The sequence below is a fragment of the Hermetia illucens genome, chromosome 1, assembly GCF_905115235.1.
Source record: "Hermetia illucens chromosome 1, iHerIll2.2.curated.20191125, whole genome shotgun sequence".
Lineage (NCBI taxonomy): Eukaryota > Metazoa > Arthropoda > Insecta > Diptera > Stratiomyidae > Hermetia > Hermetia illucens.
Window position 1 is genome coordinate 72,734,130 of NC_051849.1, and position 19,999 is coordinate 72,754,128.

The 19,999-nt window shown below is 41.1% G+C and overlaps 1 protein-coding gene across 4 annotated transcripts in view; it reads left to right on the plus strand.

Annotated features, from left to right (window-relative positions):
• Positions 1-359: 359 nt before the first annotated feature.
• LOC119646219 overlaps positions 360-19,999 on the plus strand; it is a 237,516-nt gene continuing 217,876 nt past the window's right edge. The window contains exons 1-2 of one of the 4 annotated variants that reach the window (XM_038046604.1): positions 360-389; positions 2,210-3,233. In XM_038046604.1, coding sequence (XP_037902532.1) covers positions 2,784-3,233 — 450 coding nt within the window. In that variant the 5' untranslated portion in view covers positions 360-389; positions 2,210-2,783. The other 3 variants (XM_038046601.1, XM_038046603.1, XM_038046605.1) reach the window with 3 other exon arrangements.

The following is a 19,999-nucleotide window of genomic DNA, read 5'->3' on the forward strand; positions in this document are numbered from 1 at the left end:
CTTGCAGCTTTGCAAGATGCGTATTGAATGAGCATGTGTTTGATAAGAGAATGCCTCTCCGGGTTCAAGGAGCAGGGTTGTAGTTGTGTGGTTATTTCCTTCTATTCCTATCGGAAAATTTCGAGGAATAACAACAATCGGTTTACTCGAAAAACATGGGAGAGCCTAGTAAAGAGGAAGATGCGAATCCTTGTAGCAACAACAATGTCGCCAACGCCAGAAAAGCAGTAATAGAAAAAAGCATCATTGCTGAGCGGAAGGGGAGATGCGAGAAATATCGAAACTGGAGGAAAAACTCGCTCTCACTAAGGATACAGCGCAATCTTTACAAAGGAACTACATGAAATTTCAGTGCCATTTGGGGCCATCAGAGAAGAAGCAGGGTGACGGTATATATCCTGCGAAACGCGCAAAACCTTTGCTCGTTTATTTTTATTTTTATATAATAATTATTGTTCCAACGATCGAATAACTTTCACCTCTACTGCGTATTGTTGTTACTAAAATCTAAACTCTGCGAAATTCAAATGTTTCATTGGGATCGAGACGTCCCTCGGTGGCAACTTTTATTTATGTAATACCGAAGGCGGATAGCCTGCTTGTGAACTGTTGGTGAACGTGGAGATTTGGTTTTGCAGTTGTAAATTGGACACTAATAGTTTTCCGCTGACAACTAGTTACTGTCTGTGTCTTTATTGCTGCGATTTCCAATACGTTTTCCATTGCGGATCGTGCGATTTTCGGTCGTCGCAGCCGCCGTTGAAAGGAGAGATGTGACCAAGGGCTCTCCACGTATATGGAACCTATCGTGCAAAATACTTTTCGCATGTACTTACTGAAAGGAGGAAAGCCGAAAGAGAAATAAGTTTCGTGTGTTGGTAGGACAGATTGATTGAAGAAGACAAAGAAAAAGGAAGAAAAAAGAGAAAAGACGGAAAACGGGCGACTGGCACGCCACGGTGTGTAACGTCGTGTAACTAAAACCGTCCCGGATAGAAGAAATATATATTACACCTTTTCTCAGTTTTTTCTACTGCTTTCCCACTAATATCACTGTCCCCCAACCGAAATCCATGCGGACTTTCTTAATTTCGCCTTCCGTTTGTTAGCCGTTATTAAATGGAATTTAGTGAAAGGATATTGCGCTAACAAGAAGGTGAAACTCTGCGTTTCGGGTTAAGTTGTGGCACGACTTTGGTTCGTTTGAATGGAATCTGTCGATCGCTGGAATACTCTCGTGAAAAGTGATAGTTCCCGGAAGTCTTCTACTGAACAATTGCAAGTTGTCGATCAGTTCCTTTCCCTGAAACATGTGTGATTTGTGCGTGAAAATTAATAGCGATTTTACGTAATTTGTGCGGTTTAGGGTAAATGCTCAAATGCCGAAACTAGAATTACCAAAAAGCTGAAAAATGTATTAATTTGAAATCAAGTTGGGTGTAACGCTTAAAGTCGATAAATGTGTAATTCATATTTGGATCCTGGAAAATTATTACTAAGTCGAAAAGCAAATTTTTAACCTATTCCTAGAGAGAAGGGTGTAAAATTGCGCATACAACTGCAACCGCCACCTACACGAACGCACATGGTCGTAGGAATACGTAGAGGGACTCTTGGCTGTATCGCAGTCTGGGGTCTCCCGAAAATCTTTTAGTCCTTGTCAATCATAGTTGTTTCCAATTTTTAATTTTGGGGATGTTCCTAAATATTTGTCATTCACCGCGACTTGTGGACGTAGTTAACCTAGTCTGATATCTATATCTGGCTCATACCCTTATGATTTTCCAAAGGGTCCTCGTGGTTTTTTTCTAGTTTTCCTTAATCGAATCGAAATGATTTTATATAGGCTCAGGACGCAAATACATGATCTTGTTTTCTCAGTATTCTAACTTTTTTCTGTCCGACTTGGCGAGCTGCGTGGGGGTGAGGTATTGTTCCTGGTGGTGGCGTTGCTTTTGTGTGTGTGCGTACACTCTCAAGATGGCCGCAGCGCGTTTTTACAAAAGAAATTCTACTTTGATCAAGCACACATTTAAAGGCTACACTTCCACTGCTTCGCAAGTAGCTTGCAATAACTATTAGAACGCAAAATGACGAGAGTGATCCAACGACAGAAACGGAATAATAAAACTTATTGAATGAATATTCAGGATGATAAGCAATTAGCGAAAACCCCCAACTGTAGGTTATTCCTGTCTTTCTTTTGCAGAAATGAAACACGAAAATGAATCATTATATAAATTACCGGAATGAATTTGCAATAAAATTTTGACGAAATCAGTAAAGGGATGAAAACGCGATGAGATTCCCTAAATGAGGCGAAACATTACGAGGAAGTTACACAGAATGCATTGTTGAAGCGAAAGTTTAAAAGCTGTTATATGTTGAGAGCGGAGCGTATCTAACTTGGAGGTTTTGATTCCTTTTCCGTTACTTTCTGTTGTAATTGGTAAACGCCGTAAGGATATCGTACGTGGAATTTAAGTAAATTGATACAATAAAAACTCGTTAAATCGCTCGGAACGAACTAGTATTTCGAAGTTTTTGGGATAGTTCTAAGAAGCTACAAACCAATACGGGAGGATCCTGTGCGGTTGGTGTTTTAAGGTGGTGAAAGCGGCTAAATAGTTCGAATGTTGGATTGGAATAACAGTTAAGGCCGGAGCCTAGATACTTAGGTGATGATGGGGCCATGAGCCCATCATATCCTCAAATCAATTGGAGTCGCAAGCGCGTCTCAAGCGGGCCTGCACCATGCTAGCACCGCCGAACCCGAGGTCAATATGCGGCCAGGACCCGGGCTGGTCGTGATGGCGCTTGCGTTTATTTCGGGGGCTCGGCGTGGCAGCACCAGTCAACAACAACATCAGCGACAACAACAAGAATCAGAACATCAACATCATCAGCATCTGCAGCAGCAGCAACACGACCAACATCAGTTACCAATTTTTCCCAATATCTACGATAATTTCCGAGCGAATTTCGTTATCGATAACAGTTACGATAGTTATAATAATATCGACGAACGGAATTTCGTGAATTCAAACGGTTACGCTGCGGAAAACGAGAATTTCGTGAGTTACAATAAATTGGGCAAAATTGGTCACGATAGCCAACAGGAAGAGGAGGAAGCCAGTTACGGTATCGGTAGTGGCACTAGTGCATTGGCTCGTGTTAATCCGTGGCTGTCTGCTTGCGATCTGGCGCAACCTAATCAAGCACCTGATCTCCAGGTAATAAATTCAGTTTTACTCCAAATTTTTCAAAGAATTTAAAGTGAGTCGTCTCAATTGTAGTAAACCATGTACCATGTAGTCCTTTAGAATTTCCGTCAACATCCAAGTTGTGAATTTATATATTTTAAAGTTCTTTTTGGGAAAATCATCGATTATTTCGTCCTTTGATTAGTAGCAACTAAAATAAGACATGTTTCTACCGAAACGCCAGAATCTGGTGAATTACAATTTTAATTTTATTCGACCATTTGTGCTTAATTTGTGATTACTTCAATTGTCGCTTCTATGACATTTTACCATAAGGTCATAATTGATATGCTAGGAAATGGGCTCTCCTGCCCTTAAATAGTGTTCATAAAGTAATGAAATTTTCAACCTTTGGATTGCCACTTTTTCAGAGACCCATTGAAACCGACATTTTATCCGCTATTTCAAGCAAATACATATATATGCTCGGTTGAAAGGCTTATTCGACAATTTCTTGGTCATTGACACGCAAATAGAGGTGGGGTTATAGTGAATAGTTTGGTGATTGATTCACAAATGATATATTTTCAATCGAGATTCAACATCCCTTATTCTCCTTCTACTACAGAGCTCTAATTAAGTTTCATCATCATCATCAACGGCGCAACAACCGATATTCGGGCTAGGCCTACCTTAATAAGGAACTCCAGACAACTCGATTTTGCCCCGAGGTCCACCAATTCGATATCCCTAAAAGGTGTCTGGCGTCCTGACCTACGCAATCGCTCCATCTCGGGCAGGATCTGCCTCATCTTCTTTCTCTACCATAGATATTGCCCTTATAGACTTTCCGGACTGGATCATCCTCATCCATATGGAACAGGTGGCAGTGGGCGGGTTAAGTTGAGCCGGCAGCCAACAACCATCCGCGGATTTCATCGTTATAGCGGTCATCAGTTGTGATTTTCGACCCTAAATAGGAGACATTTTCAATGGTTTCAAAGTTGCAGTCTCCTATCTTTATTGTTTTCGTTTCACAAGTGCGATTCGATGTTGTTCATTCTTTGATTTTTGGCGCTGACATTGCCACCGTGTACTTCATCTTGCCTTCATTAATGTGCAGCCTAAGATTCCGTGCTGGCTGCTCGATCTGAATGAAATTAGACTGTACATCTCGGGTTATTCTTCCTATAATGTCAACGTCGTCAGTGTAGGCCAGTTGTTGGGCGCACTTGAAGAGGATGGTGCTTCTCGCTTTTACGTCTGCATCGCGAATCACTTTCTCCAGGGCCAGGTTGAAGAGGCCCATGATAGGGCATTCCCTTGTCTTAGACCGTTGTTGATATTGAATGGTCTCGAGAGTGATCCTGCTGCTTTTATCTGGCCTCGTACATTGGTCAGGGTCAGCCCAGTCAGTCTTATTAATTCCGTGGGAATACCGAATTCTCTCATGGTCGTGTACAGTTTTACCCTAGTTATGCTGTCATAGGCGGCTTTAAAGTCGATGAAAAAATGATGCAACTGATGTCCATATTCCAACAGTTTTGCCATCGTTTGCCGCACAGAGAAAATCTGAGTTGTTGCTGATTTGGCTGGAGTAAAGCCTCTTTGGTATGGGCCAATGATGTTTTGGGCATATGGGCTATCCGGCCTAGCAAGATAGCTGAGAATATCTTCCAGATGGCACGCAGCAACGTGGTACCTCTAGATTTGCTACCCTGTGTAATATCCCCCTTTTTGTATATGAGATAGATAATGCCTCGTTGCCAGTCGGCAGACATTGATTCGCTGTTTCACACGTTGAGCATCAGTTGATGAACCACTTGGTGTAATTGGTCGCTTCCATATTTAAGTTCCCAAATTGTACCTATGTTGTTAACATTCAGTTTCAAGCTTTTATGTTTTTGCTGGTTCTTTTGTTTTCTTGTTAACTACCGACTGTACATCGATTATATCGAGTGCTGTTCAGGTTATTTTTGACCACTTTATTCACACGCTAAATACAATACATATAAATTCAGTGCAAATATACATCGAAAATAAGCGGTTTTTAGGTGGATTTTCAGATTTATATAGTGAAAATTCTCATGGCCGACACCGACGTCGAGTAATTTTTGTCCGCTCAAGAGGGAAATCACCATTTTTAAACAAATGAATACACTTTCTAAAGACATGACAAAATTTTTATTTCATTCTTTACCAGGAAAAACTTAAACTAAAGATTCATTCAATTTTTATTTACATTACATTTTTCAAAAAACTCGGAAATTGTGGACTGACGTAACATTTACGGTTTTTCTTACAAAAACAGTGTTTGAATATGTCCCACTAAATTTTTTAAATGCTCAAAGGCAATATTGCCGTTTTTACAAAAAAACTTTAGGGTTGAAATTGTTTTCAAAGCAGCCTGATTTGCTAGCACCTCTGTGTGGGCGGTCACAGTTCCGACCTTCTCACCAAATTTCGTGTCAATCGGCATAGCCGTTTCTGAGGAAAGTGCGTGTGATAAACAGACAGACGAACTGACAGACATTGAACCGATTGTATTAATTAATTTTTAAAAAATGAAAACATGGTCCCGCCGAAAACATTTTAAGTAATTGGATGATTATAAAGCGGAAAGCAAGCACATACTATCTGAATCTGGATACATATTCGGAGTATAGGGATGCAGAAGATGGTGCCAACCCAGTACCATTCCAACCAAAATGGTGCTATTTCTTTTTGCAGTTTTGTTGCTTTTATGTTCCATTTGGAAGATTTTAACTGGTAGTGAATCATTTGTCAATTGATGCAATAATACAGCTGGTATCTCTCCCGAATCTCTCCTTTTCACGGTCTTTAACTAAAAACCTCTAAATATAAATTTTTGGCAAACATAGCGTTTCCCTTTAATATCGCAATACAAAGGCTACCTTAGTGTTAATTAACCAATCATCGACTAATTATATAAGCATTCGAGCTTCAAAGCTTTTGTCGGTTTCTCTCTGTCATTCAGTATGGTATGCGGAAACGAAATGATGAGAAAGCTGTGGAGGTGACTAGTATCTGTGCAATTCTGGAAGCATTAATGAACGTAATTACCGAGATCTTTGTAAAGAGGACAGGAATAACGAATGGTTGCACTGTTCGGGAGCGAAGCTGATTTAGATCGGTTTTAACACTTTTCTTGCCCCTAGTTTCTCTGAGTGAGTAGTTCCTTTGCAGTTGTTAAGGATGTTAGGCCTCCGCTGCCGCAGGTGACGTGTGAATAATTTTTCATTGAGTTTGACGTTGAGGTGCGTTTCCATCTGGGCGCAGTATCTGTTGAGATGACATGCCGATATTATTGAAGGTTTTTGATGGTTTCCATAAATAACACGAGTACATGACTTCATGGAAAATACATTAAGAACTTCTTTGGAGTAGTTCTGATATGACTGATAGCACCAATCGGAGCTATATAAAGCGATCAGTTCTGAGAGGGCGATCGTTTCCGATTTGGAAGGGTTGTTCCAGATGATTTTCGATTCTGTTGAATACGATGTTCCGGATTCGTCATCACTGGTTTGCTTCAAATATTGTTGACTCTGATTTTGGAAAGTCCTCGTAAACCCTTGCTCACTGAGTCATTTTTTTAAGTTCGCAAATAAAGAAAAAGTCAATGGGAGATAAATCTGGCAAATATGGTGGATGTTGTAACAATTCGAATTTTAATTCTATTATTTGGGCCATTGCAGATACTCAGCTGTGTTTCCGTGCGTTGCCTTAAGGAAAAGCAAAATTTTCCCGTTTCATATGAGGACATTTACTGTTAATTTCCTCGCTCAATCTGTACCGTGACGACGGATAATACCAACCAGTTGTTATTTTCTGAGTAATCAGTGTACAACGATTATTTCGCTTGCATTTCACAAAATTGTTACCATAAACTTGCTAGCCGGTTTCGCCGTCCTTGCCTTCTTTTGAGTCCGTTGGCCCTTAACTATTTCTTTATCTTTAGTGTGTAATACCGCACCTATATTCCATCGTTAGTAATGTGTTGACGGAAAAATGCATCACAATTGCGAGATAACAACGCAAAAACTGCCAAACTGTCAACATTACGATTGCGTTTATCCTTCACTGAAATTGTTTTCGCAACTAATTTTGCTTTTAATGCAAAGTCGGATAGAGCTGATGATGATGATGATTACTGGTGATTTCAACCCGTTTGATCTCGAATTGAGAACGAAATTTGGTTTATTCCGATATGATACAGAGACCGTTCATGTCAGCAGATCATGTCGGCCGTTCTCCTCCTGAAAATTATCCATGAGACATTCCCCCAGAAAGACAAGTACATTGATGGTTCGCTGAGACTTCTTCACTCGACGATAATTTTTGTAAATACCGGCGAAGAGCTCCTGGAATTCGCAAAAGAATAGACGATCTTGGCCCGAAATCTTAATTAAGTTGTTCGGGGAGACATTTTTCTCATCACCAAAGCGTCAGAACTTCATATGGCACTGTTATCCAGGGTTGTTAAACCTCCAGACGAGCTATTCTCTTGAAGTCCCGAATGCCTCTTATGTACTATGGAGAAGGTATTGAGGTGGGGAGTGGACAATAGATTGCACCCAATTATTGAAAACGTAAGAAGCCTTCTAGATCGACAGTATAGATTCCATAAAGCCACGTCAACCATTAACACCATCAAACTGGTCACTAACTCTGCAGAAACTGCAATTCATAGAAATGCATTTAATTCGGCTAATCGTATACAGAAGTCCCTCGCGATTATTGTCATTCCCGGGTATCTTCCTAATATTATTGACAGCTACTTTCAAGCAAGTCGGGAAACCGGAAGCTAGACGCTTCAGGTATGAAAGGTTTTGTGTATTTGAGATTTGAGTGTGCATTTGTCCCATTAGTATGTAGCACATAATATATGCATATATTGTATTATGTGAAAATATCTACTTTCAAGTGATGTTGACATTCATAGTCTTGAATTTGCAGAGAAGCGACAGCTTTGACCTGGTAGAACTTTGTTAGTAATAGTACGATTTTCACTTAATTGGGCAGGACCATGCTCTATGCTGTAGTCTATATTGCTCGTGATTCTAGGGTGAACTTAAGGGAGGTTTTCCTGTCAATTACTAAAAATTATAGTAATGTACTATTATTAACTTTATTTGAACAGGTATCGGTATAGAGGGTATTTGGGAGCTTAGGTACCATATAGTGGCAGCCCCTGGTTTTTTTTAGATTTTTCGGTTAGGTAGTTTCTGAGAATGGGTTCGTTTAAAAAATGATCACTTCCAACCCCCGCACTCCCCACTTTTCCAACAAATGTCAAAACTAAGACCGGCTTCGGAAACTACTAACCGAGACCTTTAATTTGATACTCCACATATTTGATGAAAAAAAATGTACACCCCTCTAAGGGACCCCCCCTTAAATTCAATATACAAGGATGTAACTCACTATATACGTGAGCGTTCACAGTTCCCACCTTTCTACCGAATTTGGTGTCAATCACTACAACCATCTCCGAGAAAATACGTGTGACGGACAGACAGGCAGGCAGTCAGTAAACAGATTTTAATAAGGTTCAAGTAGAACCCCTTGAATTTTCTTGCTGTGCTAACTTTTTTATTGTCCTCGGTTATGTCCAATTTCTTCGCTTTTTTTGGTAGAAACAAATGTCTCGATCTTTCCTCTGTATCGTTTCATGCATGTTTAAATGTGTGCTCTTCAACCTTGTCCATCTCAAACCAATTTTTTACGGGGTACCAATAATATTGGAGGTCTGCGCTTTGCAAGAAACCCAATGGTCTGGTGCCAAAAACTGCGACATTGAACGCGAATCCAGTAAAAAGGGCTATAAACTTCTCTATTTTGGTAGCCCATCTCAGAGGGTTTCTGTGATGCCATTGAAGTAATCGAACGATTTGATGATCAGCTGATATAGCTCAACATTATATCAGCTGATCGTACAATTCACTTTTTCACCGCGTATGCATTACAGACAAGTCAACCTGATGCTGAGAAAGTTGCATTCTGGCAACTTCTGCATGAAAAGACCTGCAAAGTGCCCGTTGACGACTATATCATCATTGCCGGTGACCTTAATGGTCATGACCTTGTATCATACTTATGAATACAACAAGCGATTGTCTCATTTTCCTACATTTTGTAGTGGGAACAGTAAAACGCAATTCGACTACATTCTCATAAGACACTGACATTTTACCACCGTCACTGATTGCAAAGCCGTTCCCTATGAGACCATCGCACCTCAACATTGGCCGCTGATTGCCGTCCTGCGAATTAAGCCACCGATAAAACAGCGTGAGGAACGCACTGGCCCGCCATGTATTAAATGGTGGCGATTTCGTGAGAAGAAAGAAGAAATGATTACCAACCATTATGAATGCGGAACCAAATGAAAGACACGGTCCACAAAGCGGCTTCTGCTGCTATTGGGGTCACCAAGCCAGGTAAGCGGCACATCAACCAAAATACTTGCCTTGGGAATGATGATATTGAAATGAAGGTCCGTGAAAACAAACGCCTCTGCCACAAGTTTCTCTACGTAGAAACGCTGGCCGATCGGCAAATTTATAAGAATGCCAACCGGGATGCAAAGGAAGCGATCGCCGTCACCCGAGCGGATCATTACAAAAATCTTTACAACAAACTGGAGATTCGAGATAGCGAGAGAGATCTGTATCGGCTTGTTAAAAGCCGAAACGAACGCACTCAAGATACCGAACACTTCTGTTACATTAATGACAAGACCGGTACTTTGCTTACCAACCGTCGAGCCGCGACGGATAGATGGCGAGAATACTTCGAGCAGATTTTAACTGATGAATTTGCTCATTCTCCACTTTTTTTATAATTGCCGACATTTGGAGCAGTTCCACCTGTCGGCGCTACTGAAGTCGAGGAAGCAATAAAACGAATGAAATCGGGGAAAGCCACAGGACCTGACCACATCGCATCTGGGGAATGGAAAGTGAAGAGCTGGGACCCAACACTGTGGTTCAGCGAATTTTTGAATCGAATTATTGAGGACGGTAGAACACCATCTGACTGGCCAAAAAGTACTACAGTTCCAACATGGAAAAATAAAGGCAGTCTAACAGAATGTTCAAATTGCCGTCGGATCCGGTTACTTTCTCACACCATGAAGATTTTTGAACCCATTGTTGGTAACCGAATTCGCGAAATCGTTGAACTAATCGTGAATCAAGCCGGATTTCCCAAGAACTATGGAACTACTGATGCCACTGATCCACGCTGCGGGGTTACTCATGGAAAAACACCGTGAGAAGCATCCTCTTTACATTACATTTCTGGATCTAGAGAAAGCGTTTGACCGTGTGTCACACGAACTCATCTGGAATGCTCTACGCCAACACTTAATGTCAGAAGAACTCGTGTGCTGGGTTCAATTGCAAGTGAAGCGAGTGGCGCCACACGTTTTGATCACATCCGAAATGAGGATTCTGCGATCGATATGGAGTTGCTTCGTTGGTGGAAAAATTGCAAGAGGGAGGCATCTTCGACGGTATGGTCACGTAATGCACGCTAATGAGAATTCACTTGCCAAGATTGGTCTGAACGTTAAAGTCGACGATAAACGATCAAAATGCCGCCCGAAACAACGGTGGCTTGATACGCTGGATGGAAATTTGATAGAACCAAATGGCGAAACCGATCACGACGAGCGGACCTTGCTTGTGAACGGGAAAAAGGCTGACGAAAAAGAAGATTTAGTACTTTTTTCACATTTTTTATTACCACAACTTTTCCGCTTCCAACAACATTGCCCCTATATCTTATGTCCCCTTGCTGTAGAACTTTGGTAAAAAAATGCGGAATTTCGACATGTGTCGTAGTTTGTATCCCCTATTGCACCATTTCTATGTGGATCCGAATACATATTCCAGTGAAGAGATAGTGAATACATTGAAGTGTTTGAGCGCGCACTTAGGACATAGGTCATACTTGATTGCGACCCTGTGTCCTCTAGTATGATATCGTCGTCATGAAAAAGAGTTCGGTGGCATACAGGACCAAGCAGGATTCAACTTATCTCTTTGCCTCTCTGTATATAGGAGGTGATATAATCCTCAGATGATTGTATTTAAGGAACTGGTATGCCATCCTTCACTGTGATAAGTTTTAAGCTTGCGACATTTTCAAATGTGTCTGTCACACTGAAGGTCAGCTCTGGAATGCTACTGCCAGTCCCAGATCCCAGGTACTCAAATTACTCAGATATCGGCAGGTCGTTGACACCTACAGTTACAGTACCTACTTCACTGGATTTGTTCATCGAAAATTCACAATAAGCAGTGTTTAGGGCGCTGGATGTTAGATATCTCTCGTGCTAATGTCCACAACAAGAACATACAGGAGTGGTAAGACACGAAGCGGTTTTGATACCTACCACACTTCGAACTTTAGTCTTCGGACCACGATAGAGCAATTTAATCTAATCCACAATTTCCTTTGGACTCGGTGTTACCACAATGTACACCAGATGAGTTTTCGCCAATCTCCTTCTCTAAATCTAAGAGTGCAATGTAAAGAGGACGATGCTTCTCATGATATTTCTCCATGAAAAACTGCCAGTACGTATGTGTCAAAAATCACGTAATACTTGACATACAATTCTTGGTTCACGTTTCTCAAAAATCTATATTTGGTACTGCTTTCTTTTCGGTAAGATGGTGTTCCATTCTGTTCAATAACTGGAATGTAGAACTCACTAAGCCCCAGTGTTCGCTCCCAGCTCTTCCTACGTCGTCAAATCCTGTTGTCTTTTCTCCGATTTTGTTCACTTGATTGCTTCTGGGACTGTTCTAACGCTAACGAGTGGAATTGTTCCAAATATTGCTAGTGCCGTAGAGATGGTGGTTGAGTAAATACTTTCGTTGAAATCTGGTCGAATGCCTTGTAGATAGATATATCTCGTCGTTCCGAGTGTCCTGGCATTCCCATAAATGTGCCAATTGACCGGTGTTTTATCACTGAGAAACCTATGATAGAGGCGATTCTTTCTCCGAACCCTTATTTCGGTTTAGTTGTTTCAAAGCCAAATATGTCGCCGCTCACCAGGGTTGGTAACTCCGAGGTTTGAATAGATCGTTTTGCGGGTCATGCTTTTAATTTGATTCCATTCGTAATGGGAAGTAGTCTCGTTGGGGAGATTATTTCTTCTCTCTTAGGAAATCTCCTCTATTTAGTTCGCGGCGGGCCACTGCGCTCCTCAAGTTGTTTACGTCCTGGTGCCATCAATGCGTGAAGAACCCGTGATCGTTTCTCGACAGAACTGAGGCACCTCCTGAGCACGTCGACTGAGGTAGACGCCCTAGCATTTTTGCGAGCTTTTTAGTCAATGGCATGATCATTTTCGTAAAGAAATTGAATGCCTTTTCTTGTTTGAGCTGGCGCGACACAAGCCACCAAGAACGATCAGATAGGATTTACCTCAGTGGAGTAACTCAAACTATCTTTTATTTATCTCGTTTCCTGAACTTAGCTCTTTATTTTGCCATTTTATATTGTCTCAAACATGAAATGGCAGACATCACACCATAAGTGATGCGGTTTCTATTCGAAAATCTTCAGTATGAGCCCCGAAAGGAGGAACGCGCAAAATTTTGGGTAAGGGCAAAAACCATACGTGAAAAATTCATTTAAATTAGGGATGGAGCGCGGTTGATTTCATGAGTTCTGTAATTCTGAAAATGTTATCTCGCACTTTCCGACACGTGGGAAAGGCTGTGTTCCAATTCTTATCCCGGAGCCATTAAGGTGTAGTTACTATAATTCCAACACCTTATTATACACTTTATTTCCTTATGCTTTGAACCGGTGCTGGTAGCATTAAACTGAATAGTACACTACGTAAGTGTTATATCCACCTTAACTCCAACATATCCACCTCGTAACCAATGCGGAAATATTTGGTGCAGCGCTGGTTGGTTCCAGTTAATTTACTCTCCGAAAATGGGGTAAATGAAACATAATCCGCATTACATTATGCCGGAGTCCACTCATCCTTTTTGTATTGAGAGTAATCCAATCCGCCATAGTTTTCCGCATTTTCTATAGAGTAGGGAGCGCCACCGAGCTCTGAATTGTGACTTGATTATATCATTTGTTGTGCCAACGGTGCTGCCTTTTTGATGAGGTTTAACACAGTCAAATTAAAAGAATTATAGGAGAATCGTCATTTAAATGGTATGAATTTTCCTATCATTTATTATTCATTGCGCTGTTGAATGTTGTCAGGAAACACCAATCCAAGGATAAGGCAAATAAGTGAAGAATAATAATGACATTCATTTTTTTCGGTATTTCCAGTTCTTTCACTGTTTTCCTTTTATTGTATTGTTGAATCTTGAATTGGATTTAAATCTATATGAACATTTCATTGATTTAAATGGTTTTAAATAAAAGAATTATTTAACTATATTTTACGGAGTTATTAGATGCAGGCATTTCTCGATTTAGGAGCTTTACCTTATAGAAACACTTTCAGCTCTTATGTAACAATTGTATTTTAATCACCAAATTTCTCTGTAGTAAAGCTTTTATCGAGACATGTCGAGATGACTACGTGCTGCTGTTTCCATTATTAAATTTCTGTATCTTCGGCTGACAAATCTGCTTTGGTTTAATTTATACAATTCACATTCTATCAGCTTTGGTGGCCAATTGTTTATTCAATAAATTATTTGATTATTCCGAAAGGGCGCAATAATTTTTAAGATGGATGTCCTTTGAGAGTCAATATTGACTTTAAAATCCACAAAATTGGTTTGATGATTTGGATGGAAATGATTAGAGTTGAATTAGGCTAAATTAATTGGCAACCGACATAAGATAAATAAATCCCACTCTATTTCAACGGAGCGGTCCTCTTAAAGCCATTGCTTGCACATAATTTTTTATTACTTCTGAGTTTTCACTCAAAATGGGTTTTTGTATCCTGAAAACTTTCTAATTATATTGGAACTTATTATTAGAAACCTCAATTCAAACTTTAACTTAAGTGGAGGCATTTTATAGCGCCCAATGTGGGTTAGAAGCGGTAGTTTGCGTAAGTCCGATTAGAAGGGGTCGCATGCAACTCGGATGCGTTTGCAAACGAAAAATGAAGTTGCACTCAAGAAAGCTCCTAACTGGATGGCCCATTGTGCAACTTGAATACAACAAGAAACAGAATCGTGTTATTATGCATGTAGCGCTGTTCATGAGTATGAATTTTAAACGAAAGTTATAACCAAGTAAATAAATTGTTTTCTTTTGAAATTTACACATTGTTTCCTTCCTTAGTTCAAGGGAACGGAAAGAAAGCCCACAAAGTGTGGAAGAGGAACACAAAACGTGCAAATGTTGAAGCGCTCATGTAACCAGCTGCCACAATAAAAAACTTTTTATTTGACGGGTAGTTTTCAACTCCGAATTTTCCATGCTTGCTGAAACTTGGAGCAGTCGTCATGCTTCTTCTCCTCACTGTATGTTACCTTCGCGCATTGTTGAAAAGTTGGAAACTATATGAACTGTACTCAAATCGATTACACTTGTAATGGTTATGTTAATAGCTGTGCAGCGCTTACTGAAAAGGGGGTGTTAGCGCCTGAGAAAGTGCACGCATGTGGGTGTTGAAAAGTTTCAAAATAAAGTTAGGAATGGAAACTACAGTATAAATGGTTTGGCAGCTCTGGTGAAAATTTAGTTATAACTTCTAACCAGGTATTCTGATACTGTTTTAGAATAATATGGATTAATGCTGCTCCTACAATGGCCCTGGAGTCCATATTAAGTCTTGTCCTCCCGGACACCCTATAGCTGTCTCGATGTGCTTATCGCGCCCTTCAATTCAACAACCTTAGTATCGATATGCTATCTGCATCAATTTAATCCTCACAACTTCTTGGTGGTTTTCCTGTGCTCAATTTTCTTGAGCTTTACCTTTAAACTCTTGTAAATGTTTCGCATCCACATAGTAATTCAGAGAATAGTATGTTTTATGGGCAACCGTGATACACAGCTTTATTTCATGACGTTTATTGACGTCCTTAGTAAAAAGGGTTCCTAGCGGGGCATATTGGTTCAGCGGCTCCAAATTGTTTTTAAAAAAGTCAAGCGACGACGGCTTTACGGTTTCTTACCAGGGCAGAGGCAAATCGTCAGACGCTGCCTCACCTCTGCCCTGGGAGCAGCGTGACCGTAGCGGTTCGCAGATGTTGAATGCTCCTTTATATATATTTATATATGCCCTGGTAAGAAACCGTAAAGCCGTCGTCGCTTGACTTTTTTAAAAGTTTGGGTGCAAGCCCTAAGCGAGGGGTCCGTGGACCAGGAAAGAGGGAGTAAGTTGCTCCCCATTTGGTCCGGTCCAACATTAAGTTGATGCGGACTTAGGACCCCCTCATTCTCAAAACGAATGGCTCCAAATTGGTTTAGCCCATTATGGAATTCTGCCTCATGGAGATAATTTTTCACGTTTGGATTGTATTTTACATTCTTGACTTGTTGATCAGAAGCCTTACATCACTGATTTCTTTCGTCGGTAATCTTTTTCCCATGAAGTTGTAATGGGCGTATATATTGGGGATAGCCAGAGTGACCATTCGATTTGATTTTTGGTCAATCTCGAACTACCCCGAAAATCGAAAAGTGGAAAAAATTGACTGTCCAACTCCGTCATTATCTCCACTGTGGTATTCGGTTGACCCCGAATTTCATGCCTCTATGTTAGCTTATGAATATGGTCGGGTCCTTTTCAACACCGAAGCCTCTTTATTTCATGTACAAAATTTCACGTGATTTATACCTGACGCTTGGGTTCGCACTAGGATCGGAAAAGTCGCAAAATTTTAAGGTAACTCCGAAATGCAACAAATGCCAAGTTAAATACGAAATAAAATGAAACATTGGCTTGACTACGCATCTGGATCCGGAAAGGTTTCGACCTGTGTCTCGAAACCAACAACCAACCCAAATTTATTATAACTTCAGCATTAAATAATAATAAAAAAATAATGGGGTAATGAGGCTAGTAGAATTAGAATAGTTAAAGGGAGAATTGAGTACAATGAACCACAAGAGACTGAGTGCTGAGAGAGTTTGCCTCACCCTCTTCTCATGCGCATGCACATTAGAATATTAATTAAATGAAAACGATAAAAAAATATTAACTAACAATAGTAATTATGGATAAAATAGCCAAACTTTTTGGCCTCATAGATTACTAACATTCATAAAATGAAGAATAGCCTCCGAAAAACGAAGACTCCTACGATAGCTATGGCTGAAAGAAGTGCCTCGGACAACTTCCCACAGCTTCAGTTCTTACCTTAAAGGCTAGTGGACAATCAGAAATAACATTTACTAACCGATCTTCGACTACTCCTTGAAGTTTGCTGTTCTCCACAATAACGTTGCACCTGCTCTGAACCCACATCGGCGTTTGTCTATTTCCACTCCCTGTCGACTACAGTAAAACTTGCTTTTAAAACAGTTTTAAGATTCGGCGCGTCTTGATCTCAAGATGAATAGAATGCTCGAATTAGAAGGATTTCATTGTCTAGTGAGGAATCAAGTAATCACGAAGCTAATACATCTGCCCGCAAAAAAAATGAGATTCTATGGAACCGACATTAAGTCCCGTAGAATTCTGAAACAGGACTTGCTGTTGACAGTAAATGCAAAGCTGTACCTTTCGATTTTCAAGCAAAAAAGGCAAAACAAGAAAAGTGCTTCAAATTATCGGTACCTGTGAAGCAAGGGCGGTTCCTATGTTATCACCGGAACAGTAAAGACTCGTTCAAATTTAAGAGAATGCTCAGCTTGTGGCGAAACAAGATCACTAATGGAACAAACACCTGAAGATATGGTACAGAAGAGCTATTATACAATACCTGCAGCAAAAAACGAGCATTTATTTAGCTTTAAACCTCCTTCTAGAACAAAAATCAATTTCAGGGTAATGATTCAACAAGCGGGGCTACCAACTGACGTGCGTTCATTGCGAATTTTTTTCAATTGATATCATGGCCAACTTTATCATCATCAATGGCGAAACAACTGGTATCCAGTCTAGGCCTGCCTTAATAAGGAACTTCAGACAGGTTTTGCGCCGAGGTCCACCAATTCGATATCCCTAAAAGCTGTCTGGCGTCCTCACCTACGCGATCACTCCATCTCAGGCAGGGCCTGCCTCGTTTCCTTTTTCTACCATAGATATGGCCCTTATAGACTTTCCGGGCTGGATCATTCTCATCCCTCATCCATACGGATTAAGTGATCCGCCCACCGTAACCTATTGAGCCGGATTTTATCTACAACCGGATGGTCACGGTATCGCTCATAGGTTTAGTCGTTATGTAGGCTTCGGAATCGTTCATCCTCATGTAGGGGGCCAAACATTTCTCCGGAGGATTCTTCTCTCGAACACGGCCAAGAGTTCGCAATTCTTCTTGCTAAGAATCCAAGTCTCCGAGGAATACATGAGGACTGGCAAGGTCATAGTCTTGTACAGTAAGAGCTTTGACCCTATGGTGAGACATTTCGAGCCGAACAGTTTTTGTAAGCTGAAATAGGCTCCGTTGGCTGACAACAACCGTGCGTGGTTGTCAGCATCCTGGCTGTTATCGGTTGTGATTTTCGACCCTAGATGGGAGAAATTGTCAACGGTTTCAAAGTTGTATTCTCCTAGTTTTATTCTTCCTGTTTGACCAGTGCAGTTTGACGTTGTTGGTTGGTTCGTCTTCGATGCTGACGTTGCCACCATATATTTTGTCTTGCCTTCATTGATATGCAGCCCAAGATCTCGCGCCACCTGCTCGATCTGCATAAAAGCAGTTTGTACGTCTCGGGTCGTTCTTCCCATGATGTCGATATCGTCTGCATAGGCCAGTAGTTGGGTGGACTTAAAGAGGATCGTACCCTTCGCATTTACCTCAGCATCATGGATCACTTTCTCGGGGGCCAGGTTAAAGAGGAGGCATGGTAGAGCATGATAGCCCATTGTTGATGTCGAATGGGCTTGAGAGTGATCCTGCTTTTATCTGGCCTCGCACATTGGTCAGGGTGAGCCTAGTCAGTCTTATTAATTTTGTCGGAATACTGAATTCTCTCATGGCCGTGTACAGTTTTACCCTGGTTATACTATCATAGGCGGCTTTAAAGTCGATGAATAGACGACGACGAATTTGGTATTAATGAAAACCAAGTTCAACTTGACCATGAAACCTTCACTTTCACTATTCTCCTCACAGAATCTACAGACAGTGTCTACTGATATCCCTAGCATCTCCAGGTGGTGGTTTAGCCTGCTGTGACCAGCGAGTATTCCCACTAAGATCGGGAGGCTCTTCTTGATTAGCTTTAATCAATCTTTCAAGCGCTTCCGTTCGTATCCCCCCATAAACACCCTGGACCCATTCCCGGTAAGTTTGCCCAGTACATTCTTCCCTGATCCTAGTAGTGACTCTGAAGGGTCCCTTCGCGCTCTACCTACCTACCGGTTTATTTGATATATGATTATCAACGAAATGATGACCAAGTCGCGATAGTTGAAAGGAAAAAAACGATTGCAAATGTGCCTTTGGATCAGGAATGCATATAAGTAATACTGATTGCTCCGTGTTTCAGGAGCTTTAGGTGGAAGTCGCGTCATTTGCTGGACGGCAGCCGGGATTTGGGCTAAATAAAGGCCCTTGGGTTTCGATCGAAGGATGATTCGCTTTGGATTGGCTCGGAACTGCTGACGAAGATAGACTCGCGCTATAATTTTGAAGGACCCCTTATAAGATTGTTCCATAGGATTCTTTACTTTGTAAGATATGTGATCACAAAAACGGATCCTTCTGGTTGAAAGCTTTGCGTCGATTGTGATAAGTAGTTGGACTCAAATGGGCAAACCTCATTTGCTTACCGGTTTGCGGGTATATCTTCAGATGGGAGTATTTCTCAGGGTATTTGAAGAGCATCCCTATAAGCAAATTCGTCCTAATGGAAACGAAGATATTACGTTGAACTAGTGGCGTGACACGTTTGGATCACATCCGAAATGAGGATATCCGTGATCGTTAAGGGGTTGCACCGATCGTAGAAAAGTTGCGAGAGAGGCGTCTTCGATGGTATGGTGACGCAATTCGTGCCAACGAGAATTAACTTGTCAAGATTGGTCTGAACATCGAAGTCGATGGTAAACGACCGAAAGGCAGGCCTAAACAACGGTGGCTTGATACGCTGGATAGGGATTTAAAAGCCTCGAGCTTGCATCCAGATCAGGCATTCGATACAGCCAAATGGCGAAACTGATCACGACGAGCCGACCCCGCTTGTGAACGGTACAAAGGTCGAAGAAAAAGAAGAATGCCCGTAAGTCCTGTTGATCCTGATACTGAACCGTAGATTAAACAGACCTGTTGGGAGCACTTCGATTCATTATTGCGCCACATTATGGTCGCTTTTAAAGAGTGGTGCCGGTGCTTTACCATTTCGTTGGTTGTCCGATGGAAGTTTATTATCCTGTCTTTCAAAAATACAACCAACACCTCGAGCTAACGCTCTTATCCAAGTCAAGCTTTCGCTATCGCTAGCTGGAGGCTAATTCGTGTTTGTGTCAATAATATTGAGAACATAGGAATATCCGCTGGATTTCCCATGATGTCAGGTTGGATACAGAGGAAGCATGTATTGGCAATATGGATGTTCTTCTAAGGCATTTGATGGGTCTGTAATTTTTTTTTCGTCATTCTGTGATATCTTTGACCATCGTTTTCCAGATGAATTAT